The following is a 12,195-nucleotide window of genomic DNA, read 5'->3' on the forward strand; positions in this document are numbered from 1 at the left end:
CTTTTAACAACCGATAACCCCTTGCTCTCCCCATCACCAAGGCAGGCAGTTCTTTCCGTGTCTTGGACTGCTGCTCAACGGCGGGAGCCTTCGGCGAAGCAGTCCGGATGGTTGCAGCATATGTTAATTGCCTTGGACGGGTGGATCGGCAGCGCAGCAGGAGGCGAAGGAGGCTTGCGCTCAGTGCCAGGCTCATCACGCAGTGAACGCACCTCTGTATACCCGTAGCGCCCCTACAGGCTCAGCCTGCTGTGCGGATGCCAGCGCGTTTTCACTGCGCTTTCCATGCGCAGACGCTGCTCAGCCAAGCCACTTGATCGCTGAGGAAGGATATTCCCTCGAGCGGCTGAAGGAGAAGGCCACGGAGGGCGGTCATGTCACCGAAATTCTCTGAACCGGTCTGTGTGACTGCTGCCGCTACTTGTATGAGAGGCTGTCTTTGAAGGCGGATCTTTGAAGGCGGCGCAGTAATGGGACTCGAACTTGGAACTGTGGCATATTATCTGCCCGTGGCAGAGCACTGACTGTGCGTGTCGCGCCACGAAAGCGCTGCTGATGTTTCTGAGGTCCACGAACCTTAACTAAACTTTGTAAACACGTATATTGGCCACGCGCGCGCGCGCGCGCGCGCGCGTGTGTGTGTGTGTGTGTGTGTGTGTTCGTGATCACTGCGTATATCATAATTATCACCCAGCACCTAGAGTAGTATGCCAGGGGGGATCAGCCAGGCTACCATCTCCGGCATATCATTAAAGCTCTCCCAAGTCTGCGGCTGGCGCGTGCGCACGTGTTCTCGCTCGTGCTATGCGATGCGGCGGACATCTGAGAGATCTAGCTCGCGCTTGCACGAGAGGAACATGCGTACTATCGAGGCCTAATGGGTGGAGCTGGGGTTCAATTGCACCTTTGGACGTTTGAATTCTATTTTTATTTAATTAGGGGGCCTGAAACGAATGCTAGACAGGTTCACCGTAATGTGCGCGGTATGAGCCAAAAAATGCTTCGCAATAATAATAACGCATGCTAATCATCCCATTGCAGTGCTGCACGTGGACCCGGACGTGGCTGGAGCGACGTTCATGGCGGCGGCCAGCTCGGTTCCCGCCATAGCCGCCTCTATCATCGCCATCATGGTGGCCAAGGCACGTACCGCGTGCTGTGCAGACTTCGGCTCTAATCCAGTTTTGCCACTGCGCATGCTTTATAAAACACCTCGCGTTCCTCTTCGTTTGCCTTGTTGTGAGTCGACACGCAAGTGCTCATTGAAGAGTACCAGCGCTTTATCGAGAAAAAAAAATAATAAACGTGCATTGGCCTTCGGATAAAGGAACGCGGTGCCATCTGACCTCCAGTGTCGCCACGACTCCCTGATATACCGACGGTGATGATGCAAGTTTCCCCACGCGTGGAGCGTCCCCGTCGCCAGCAGCACGCGCTAGATTACGTTTAAGTGCGAGTTGCGCTGACGGACGTTGCCACCAAGCGTCGCATGAAGTTCATCGACCACTTGGTGGGTGTTAGGGGCCGGGGTTTGGTAAACCTTCAACAGCGTCTGCTTGGAGCTCGAACTAGGTTGACCATCGGAGAGGGTACGGCAGGGAAGACGAGGCGACGTAAAAACAAATAACATAAGTTTAATACATGGTTACGGGTGAGCGGTGTGCTCCAAAGAAAACACACAAGAGAGAGAAGGGAGGAAGGAAAGGCAGGGAGGTTAACCAGACTTTGTCCAGTTTGCTACCCTACACGTGGGGAGGGGGATGGGGAAGCGAAAGAAAGATATAGAGAAGCCACGAGTCTTGATGACACTTTCACATGCACTAAGCTAGGTGCAGCATGTCTGTCGCCTTCAGGTACTGAAGAAGAGCTCGAATGGCTTTCTGGGCTGATGAGCTGTGAGGCCAGGCTCCCAAGACCTTTGCTTTTGTAAATGGCCTATCGCCCAGTCTTTTCAAGGCACACTGGAGAGTCTGGCGTTGTTTCTTGAAGCGAGAACAGTGGCACAGAAGATGTTTGATGGTCTCTTCACACTTGCACTTGGCGCACATGGGTAAGTCCCCCATTCCAATACGATCGTTGTAGGAATTGGTGAAGGCTACTCCTACCCACAGCCGCCACAGCAGTGTTGCGTCACGTCGTGAGAGGTTTTTTGGTAACTTCAGTTTCAGTGATGGGTCGAGCCTGTATATAATCGACGGTTAGAGTGCTACATAATCGACGGTTAGAGTTCTGCGGAGTATGCCAGTAACTCAACGTGATGGTGTGCGCGAGATTGCGAAGCTCTCTTGCAGCTGCGTCTACTCTCGATAAAGGTATGAGGAGTGTCGGTGCTCCAGCCTGGGCACGTCAGGCAGCGTCATCGGCGAGGTGATTACCAACGATGCCACAGTGTCCCGGCAGCCACTGAAAGATTATATCATGTCCTAGTTCAGAAGCGCAATGGCAAATTTAGTTGATTTGGGACACCAGCTGGTCGTAATTTCCACGTCGTAAACCTCGCAAGCTTTGGAGGGCTGCTTTCGAATCACAAAGTATTGCCCATTTGCTAGGTGGTTCTTTTTCAAGGTATTCCATAGCAGCGCAAAGAGCGGCCAGTTTGGAACCTGTAGATGTTGTGAAGCGGGATGTCTTAAAGTTGATGGTGACCGATCGAGATGGTATTACAACGGCGCCCATAGAACTTTCCGAGACCGAACCGTCCGTGTAAACTTGGATTCGGTTAGCGTACGAACAATGCAAAAGTTCCAATGTAATCTGCTTGAGAGCCGCAGTGGTCAGGATACCTTTCTTCGCAATTCCCGGAACAGCAATGTACACGGGAGGCTTTTTTAAAGCACCACAGAGGGGATGGCGTTCTTGTTGCAGGCGAGTACCTCAATGACAAATAGTGCTGGTTAGCCGCAATTGATCTGCAATACGCGGCCTTGGGTCTTTTCTCAGGGAAGCGAGCGAGATGGTGGTCAGGGACTCTGGATATATGGCGAACATGCGCCCGAACTGCGTCGAGAGCTATGTAAGTCGTTACTGGGTGGCCTCTCGCGGTGGCAATTGTTGCTACGGTTGAAGCACACCGAGGTAGCCCCAGACATGTTCGAAGGGCTTGGCCTTGAATGGTCTGTAGGATACGGATGTTAGTTTTGTTAGCATTAGACAACACTGGTGTGCTATATAGCAAGTATCCTAGGAAGAGCGTCCTGTATAGTTGAAGCATAGATGCCACGGATGTGCCCCACGTTTTACCGACGAGAAACCTTAATATGTTGGCCATAGATGAAAGCCTTTTCTTCAAGTATGAGATGTGGGGGCTCCATGAGAGGTCTCTGTCAATAATATCGCCTAAGAATCGGTGAGATTTTGCATCTGAAATCGTTTGGTAGTTAATAGAAACGGGATACCAGTTCACGAGCTTGTGGGTAAAAGCCACTCAGGCGCACTTCTCGGTCGAAATGCTGAGGCCTTGAGCACGCAGGTACGACGATGTCAAGGTGACTGCTTTTTGGAGCCGTGCACGCACCTGGGGGCGTGTAACTGCCGAGGCCCAGATGCAACTGTCGTCAGCATATATGGAAAGGTTGACTATATGTGGTAGAGCCTCGGCAAGTTGAATGATTGCAAGGTTCAACAATGCTGGGTGAGAACCCCGCAGCGAGACGCCACGGCAAGTGTAACGGTCAGCGGTTCGGCCATACGCACTTTGCACAAAGAAGGATCTTTTGAATAGATAGCTCCGAATCCACCGAAACATTCGTCCACCAATTCCATTGCTTCTAGGGCATCAAGGATGGCTTCATGCGTTACATTATCATAGGCGCCTTTCACATCGAGGAAAAGCGCACCTGCACGCTAGGGCAAAGCAAAAGTGTTCTCCACGTGGCTGCTTGCTGGCTTTCTTATACCCTCCACTATCCGGGCACTCTCCGCCTCTCCTACCCCCACTGCAGGACAGGGCAAACCAGACGAAGTAGTGAGGGTGGGTGACAGCAGTGAAGGTTGGTGGTCGTAGCGGGGTGAACGTCACCAGCGGGGGCGAGCTGGTCGCAAGGCGGCACGGCAGGTTTCGCACATTCCTCGGACTCCCGCGACGGACGCGTCTGTTCATGTTGACGAGCGAGATCGTTAGGCGCGCCGTTTCCCATGCGTTTACACGGGTTCTGGGCATGGCCGCTCAAAGTGAATCGTAACAGACTGCCCCGCCGCCGAAGGAGATAGGTACTGATGGGCAGGGGAGGGCATCTGCTGGCCAGAGGGATGACGCAGGTCGATGCTTGCAGTCATCGTCGGTTGTCGCACAGCCCTCTTGAGCGCGTAACACTGTGGTTGTTCTCCAACGTAGCTCAACGTCCCGGCCAGAGTCTGGATGCCTCAGAAGGGTCCGCAGCAGTTTCTCGTTCACCGCATGCGTCTGCAGAACTTCACCGAGACTCAACCGCTCAGTCAGCAAGCGCGAGACAAATCCTTGCTGAGCTCTGCCAGGTTTATTTCCCCGCTCAAAAGTTAGTTTTACTAACTGACAGGAGCACTAAATTCATCCATAAATTTGTTATACGCTTCACAAGACATAACTTAACCCAAATGCGTAAGCAAAAACAAAACCTTTCCAATCCTACGTCAGGAAAAAGGAAAAAAAAAAAAAAAAGAAAACACGAGCTTGATGAAACGATCGAGGCTGAATCTTGATCTAGGGGCTTCGACTCAAAGCATCGGCATTACTATTGAGAGTTCCCTTTTTATAGCGTATCTCGGAAGAATATTACTGCAAAGCGATACTCGAACGCACCAGGCGGCCATTTTTGAAAGCCGTTGTCTGCAACCATCTGAGAGGACAATGATCCATTTCGATGACGAACCGCGAGCCCGCAAGATAACAAGACAATTTTTGAACACCCCATACTTGACATTGAGTTTCCGACTTGCGTACAGGACGGGGTGTTCCTCCTCGCTCTCTCTCTTTTGGCATAGTACGATGCCCATGCCTCGCTCGCTCGCATCGCACTGAACCACAAATCCCCTCGTGTAGTCGGCGATCTTAGCACGCGCTGACTCGTCAGCGCGCTCTTCAGGGAATTGAAAGCCGAATCGTTTTTTTTTTCGTCCCAGAGGACACTCTATGGCTGTTGTTTGAAGAGCATCAGTTAGAGTGCTAGCTAGTTCAGAATACCTCGGGATGTACCGCTGATAGTACCCTGCGACGCCTAAGAAAGATCGGATATCGGTCTTTGTGCGGGGATGCGGGAAAGGAATTTTCGGCGAATCCATTGTACTACTCCTCATTCCCATGCTGGCTCTTACTGCTTGCAGCTCCCACAGACGCCAGAGTTCCCTCAAGTAATTGTGGGAAACGCTATCAGTGGCGCAACGCAAGTCACCAAACTAGCTGTTCGTTGGGCGAACCTGTCCCCACCAAACACTGCATACAATGATAGCGGTGAGCACACTCGTCGAAATCTGATTTGCGGGTCAGACGCGTAGGCTATTTATACTTGGCTCATATAACGTTCCACCGTAATCACTGGTTCTGGAATGTACAACACTACTCACATCAGGCACGCAATATGATTACAAGAGATTCGGCGACAACAGAGAATCGGCTACAAACCCGCCGTGGTGGTTTTGGTGTTGCGCTGCTAAATCCAAGGTTACTAATAACCTAGGAAAAAAATGACTTGATATAGATACGAGCCCGCGTTACCATCAGTGATCATCCGCCGCAGTGACTGCAAGGCGAAACCGCGAGGACCCCCCTCTCCGCTTCTCGTTTGCGTCGTAACGGCAGGCAAAACGGACGCAGATGAGATGGCTGACGCAGGACCTCGCCACGCTCTTTGCAGTGGAGTGCATGGAGGCATGCCGCTCCGCACCAATCATTGTCTTGTAAATTGGCTTGCATTGTTCTCGATGAAAACTTAAAACCCAATTCCGTGAAAAAAAGGCATATATTTTTAGAGCGCAACTCTTAGGCGTCCGTTCCTGCGGCGAGCGTCGGCGCCCCTCGTAACCGAGCGAACGAGCAGAGCGAATGATGAAAGAGTGAACGCGGAGCGCAGCGGGGCGATAGCGAAAAGAGCGCGAGGAGGAAATCGGAGGAGGAGTGTGCAGCGGAACCATGAGGCGGAAAGCGGAGGAGGAGGAGGGTATGGCGAAAGCGCGAGAAAAAAAGCGTAGCAAGACGGGCTCTGCGGCGACATGGCGCCAGAGTAGCGGGCGTCGCCTGTTCACCGATGATGCCAACGATACCATATATGGAAACGAAGCGCTGCATGAGCGGAGGTTTGTCTGCTGCGGCTGCTGTGAATCGCGCCCACGCGTCACCCACGCGCTGCTCTCTCGCGATCCCTCGATTAGCGAGGCAGTCGGGCCACACTTCGCTCCGTTTGCAACGTGTCGCACGAGACAGATTGTTCGCGCCAGCCAATATATCGCGAAATAAAAACACGTATAGAGCTGCGCTCAAATATCGCGTTAGGGAGTATCGTAATCGTCGGTGAATTTTTTCGGTTTCAACCAAAAATGCTGAACCCTATGGGACACTGACGAATGCGAAAAGCTTATCCGTGGCGGTCAAGCTCCCACGCGTCGAACGTATTTGGCGTCGACACGCTCCCACGTGTAGATCGCCAAATACGAAGGAAATGGTTCGCCGCTTGTTGGTTTCGTAACTGGGCCCGCGTGGTTTCAGCCAAGGTCTCCGGTCAGGGACATCCACCCCCGTGACGTCGAGTGCTTTCTTAAAGCTTCGATCTATACAGGATGCCTTTTGAGGGTGTGCAGATTTTTAAAAAGAAGGCTATGAGTGCAGCGAACGAGACATTTTTGCAGAGGAGTCCCCAGGCGAGGCGAGGCAACGAATAACGTAGGTTTCAGAAGTCAAATGAACAAACATTGATTAAATTCTTTTATTAAAACCTAGGGTACACTTTTTTATACGGTAGGTTTGCAGCCACATTTAAGTGCACCCTCATTTTTTTACAATTCTTGAAAATCACACCTAATTTAAGATAATCATAATCGAATTTCAACGTTCAATCCAGGCAATATCGAAAATGAGCGGGCCTGGAGCAAGGCCGCCCCGATGTCATAATTAATAGACAGAAACGTGCCGTGACGACGAGGCACGTCGTGGCGCCAGTCGCGGCAGATACTGCGCTTCGATTTACAAATCCTCGATCACTCGGAACGACCCGCGGGACGCCTGCACGACGTTCGCTTTTGACCTCCCGGAAGCTCTCCCCCCACCCCCCCTTCCCAATGGCCCGAGAGGCGTCCGAAGCCTGTTCATTTTTCGCTTCGAGGACTGGCCGCGGACACCCAGGGCCTGCCGGATCGTGTTTGTGCGGGCAGCTACCAAAAGACGACAGAATTGGCTACCCATGCTGAAGCTGGACCCCGGAAGATCTCTGGCTCCGGGCTTTCGCGCGCTCATTGCGCGCCGGTTCAGTCGCCTGCACGAGAATGTCCAACAAAACAGTAATTTTCCAGGGCAGAGGGATGTCGAGGAGAACAATGAAATGAGCATACTGAGAGATAATTTTCACGCTGAAGTCTTCCGTTGCAGCCCTTTCGGTTTGAAGCCTCAGCGGTGAGGGCAGCACTCGTGTATCTCAACAATCGAAAGAGTCCACGGTGGTTGACAATGGTCGATAGCTCCTCCCGTAACCGGTGCAGCGGCGCACCGAATCCGGTGGTGCCCCCTATATACGCACTGCAGAATCGCTATACCGGACGCCAGAAACGAGCGCGCCGAAATCTTCCGCCATCGCAGCACACAGGATAACACGGGACTACTAGACAGATGGAACAAAACCAGGCGAGTGCTCGATTTGCACTCGCGTCGGGATGCCTGGGACCGCCGGGGATTTTTTTTTTTTTTTTTAGCTATACATAGGTACAGCGTCACGGTGACGTCATTTTCTGTCAGCGAAAAGTCCGCGGACCGCCAGCGGATTTTATAAGTCGAAAAAGCCCACTGATACGGCACGTTTTGCCCGTCAAGCATCAACCGCGACTTACCGCGCCACTCGCCGTGGTTGCTCAATGGCTATGGTGTTGGGCTGCTGAGCACGAGGTCGCGGGATCGAATCCCGGTCACGGCGGCCGCGTTTCGATGGGGGTGAAATGCGAAAACACCAGTGTACTTAGATTTAGGTGCACGTTAAAGAACCCCAGGTGGTCCAAATTTCCGGAGTCCCCCACTACGGCGTGCCTCATAATCAGCTCGTGGTTTTGGCACGTAAACCCAATATATTTTTTTTTGCAGCGCCAGTATTTGTCCGCGACATGCCACCATTCAAACTTCGTGACGCACTTCGTCACCGGGCGTTTCCGTCTGACGTAATAACGGGATAGCCTTTACTGCACTCCCTGGCGTGCTCGGTTTCTATATTGCCTCTATGGGGTTGAAATTTGATGATAAATATCTCGAATTAGGTGCGATTTCCAACGTTACAAAAAAAAAAAAAAGTGCGGGATGAATTAAGATGGCATTTAATCAAAATCTGCCATATAAACGACGGTCGCCAAGGTTCTACTAAAGATGCTAATTAACAAATTTTCGGTAATTAGTCATTGGAAATTCACGCTATTAGCGGCAAAGTATGTCTCCTTAGCCTTGAAACTCCACTGCGAAAGCTATACTTTCGCTACGCTCCTAGCCATTTGATTAAAAAATATGTACACTCTTAGGAAAAACTGCCTGCATAGCTTCGACCATTTCATGCTTGACGTCAGTTATTTTTATGCTTTTCTGCTTTTCACTGCAGGGTGAAATGGGTGTAAGCACAGCACTCGGCTCGGCCGTGCTGAACGCCGCTGGCGTCATCAGTGTCAGCGCACTTTTTGCTGGAAAGGTAAGTTTTGAAACAGTGCACTTTACCGGTTGTTTATGCTTATAAGTCACCCAAGCATGAAGCGGCTAATAAACGACTCTACGCACAGGGAAGAAAAATGTATGGTGCAAACATGAAAACAGAAACTCACTCTCTTGTGCTTTCTGAATATGCTAATCATATCTGCGGAGGTAGGTCTAGGAGTTAGGATTGGATGGATGGGCGGCATTTTATGAGCATCCCTTTCGAAATAAGGTGCCACAAATCTCGTTATTCTTACTTTCCCGCCGAGTTTATTGTGGGTCCTTAAGAACCGCGGTTTGTGTCAACAAACAATCATTTTTAGGTATATGTGCAGCGCGACACAGACGAGGGACAAGGAATGAACGACACGAGCGCCGACTGCAAACCAACTCCTACATAACTATCTCCAAACCTACCAACTCGCACAACTTGACGTGTTGATTCAGAACCAACAATTAGCGAAAATTAAATGTGCCCAAAAATGTCATGTGCAACGAGGTTTGTTGTCGTTGACAGCGTTGCTGGAACGCCAGGTAGAGGAAGGTACTGCAAGGGCTGTCCGTAGCACGGGGTTCACTCGCGATCACGGCACGGCCCTTCGTGTTCCTCTACAGTCGGCACATACACAGGGGCGCCTCTGCTTCGTTACAATGCCCTGGGAGCGAAGCGTAGCCATTTTGGCGACTCAGGGCGCAGAGAAGAATAGCGGGTCGTAATACGGTTTCAGGCGGTTGACATCTACCGTCTATCGCCCATGACGATGCAAGTCGGGTAACACTGTGAGCGGCTCGACGATGTAGTTGACCGGTGAAGTGGCATCGATGATACGGCACGGATCGTGATAACGCGCGAGGAGTTTGGAAGAGAGGACAGAAATGTGGGCTGGTATCCAAAGCCAAACAAGCTAACCAGGAGCAAAGTTGTGTGATGGTTGATGAGTGTGTCATGTTGTGTCTTTTGACGTTCTTGAGTCTCGCAAGTCAGGGAACATGCCAGTTGACGGCAATCTTCAGCATACTTGGCGACTTCGGAAAGCGGAGTGTACTGTGTATCGTCAGATTGGTACGGCAGTATGGTGTCCAAAGGGCATGAAGGCTCACGGCCATGCAGAAGGAAAAAGTGGGGAAAGCCGGTAGTCGCTTGCGTCGCGGTGTTGTATGCGAACGTAACAAACGGGAGTACGGTGTCCCAGTTGGAGTGGTCGGATGAAATATACATCCTCAACATGTCGCCAAGTGTGCGATTGAACTGCTCGGTCAGACTGTTGGTTTGGGGATTGTACGCGGTCGATTTTCGGTGAATGACCCTGCACTCAGCGAGGAGGGCTTGAATGCCCTCCGACAAGAAGACACGGCCCCTTTCACTCAGTAGTTCTCGGGGAGCACCGTGGCGAACAACAAAATTGCGAAGGATGAAAAAATGTTGCAATTTCGCCCGAAAGGCGAAGCATCAATTGCGATAGCAAATTAGTAGAGAGCTATAAGGAGTAGGGATAGTTGTTTTATCGGCTGCATAAATTTGACACATTCGCTTACTAACTGAATTAACAAGCGTGGTGTCAGCGCGCACAAGCAAGCATGAATAGATCACACTCGATGACCGCAGAAAACCACTGTCAAAACGCTGGCGTGGGGAAGCGCGGTCGCCGCAGCGAGCGAAGGTTCGTGCGGTCTATCGCTTCAACGGAAACTGAGCGCTGAAAGCACAGCGCATACAAAGGTCAGAGCCGTGTGGAGATCGCTTGCAAGATACTGTGCGCGCGACAACACCGACAGCCCGTGCCGGCGCAAAGTACAAGAACGCATTTGTTGGCAGAATAGAAGCCGCCCCCCCCTCCCTCCCGCGCTGCCTTCCCGCTTTGCTCCTTTCGCGTGGGAGATTGCGTCGCCAGTTCCCCTTGCGCCCGGTTGCAAGATACGCATTTAGTGCCGAAGCACAGCGTCGCCCCCCCCCCCCTCCCTCCCTCTCATACCCCCACGGCCTTCAGCGCGACGGAAGTCGTGTTTGCTCTCCGCCGTGCGTTCGCTCTCCGTGAAAGCGCGCGTCCCCCGCGCGCCTTCACTCGCACATACGGCGCGCGGCGACGATTTTATCGCCCTTGGACTTTATACGGAACCTCAGGGCGATGGCGACGACGACGGCAGAAATCAGCTTGAAGTGTTCATATAATTGCTATCGCAATAAAAACCAACTTCACGGGTGGTCGCTGCCGGCAGAGCTGCAGTCTCAGCGTAGCGAGTAAGATTATCTACGCCAACAATAATCCACCGATTTCCGACGCGACTTAACGGACGAGCCGGGCATGGCAGCGGCTGTAACGGTCCTGTGAAACGCTGTGTAGGTGTCTTGCCTTGTTGGCATGTAGTACAAGACCGAATGTACTCTTGCACAAAGTTGTAAATGCCTCGCCAATAATAGCGCTGACGCAACCTTGTGTAAGTTTTGAGGACTCCGGCATGAGCGCTTAGGGGATCAGCGTGAAAAGACGCGCAGAGCGTATATGACGAGGTGTAGCAAGGAGCCATTTCCGACCGTCGGGCCAGGGGCGTAGCCGGGGGGGGGGGGGGGGGGGTGGCGGCTGACCGGGCTTCAGCCCCGGTCGAAAAGTTTTTCATGCTCGAAAAGGCATTTCGGAACGAACATTGCGAATTCGGGCTGGATTTCGTGACAACGCCATGCACCTGGAGTCACATAACGCAAGGAGCCCCAGCCGAGCACAAAATTTCAAGGGCTTTTCGTTGGCGAGCGGGCGCGTCGCGGCATCTCACAGCAGCCGCGGAATCTACGGAGCGCATGGATTTCAATTCCGAAACCTTATGGGTATAAAGTTCTCATAAACTTTTGACGCGAAAGGTGCACTGACATTTCCAAAGGCGTGCTTTAGATTTTCAATTCTGGAACTTTATGGGTTTAATGTTCTTGTAAACTTGAGCCAACATGCGCGCACTGGAGCCCTCGTGTTCAAGCCGTTCCAGAAATGGAAGCGCGCGCGCTCGCAATCTTACACACACGCGAAAATACTGAATATCACCGTGACTGTCAGCTGGCAGCTGATAATTTTCTCCAAACATTTTCAGGAAGCGCGCCCAATGTGATCGATGAGCTGGATCAGGGCATGGCAAAGTAAAATAAGACAAAACAGCAGAAAGTTAACGGCCTATTATTGAGACAGTTCTTTTTTTTTTTTTTTTTTTTTGCGGGTGGCAAGGTCTGGCTCTCCGTGGCCATAGGGACAGTGGTCCAATGGATTTAAGCAAAACCCCCGCTAAAACTACTGGTATTTTCAGAGCGCTTCTTCGCATGCGAGCTGATTGTGGAGATACATATCTGAAGAACCATTTGGAAAGTT

General features: G+C 51.7%; 1 protein-coding gene across 3 annotated transcripts in view; it reads left to right on the top strand.

Annotated features, from left to right (window-relative positions):
- Nucleotides 1-12,195, top strand: part of LOC119457510 (probable sodium/potassium/calcium exchanger CG1090) — a 102,204-nt gene that overhangs the window by 16,950 nt on the left and 73,059 nt on the right. For 2 of the 3 annotated variants that reach the window (XM_049665156.1, XM_049665167.1), the window contains exons 2-3: nucleotides 1,042-1,142; nucleotides 8,757-8,843. In XM_049665156.1, the coding sequence (XP_049521113.1) occupies nucleotides 1,042-1,142; nucleotides 8,757-8,843 (188 nt within the window). The remainder of the gene's footprint in view (nucleotides 1-1,041; nucleotides 1,143-8,756; nucleotides 8,844-12,195) is intronic. The other variant, XM_049665163.1, reaches the window with a different exon arrangement.

The sequence above is a fragment of the Dermacentor silvarum genome, chromosome 1 (assembly GCF_013339745.2).
Source record: "Dermacentor silvarum isolate Dsil-2018 chromosome 1, BIME_Dsil_1.4, whole genome shotgun sequence".
Taxonomy (NCBI): Eukaryota; Metazoa; Arthropoda; class Arachnida; order Ixodida; family Ixodidae; genus Dermacentor; species Dermacentor silvarum.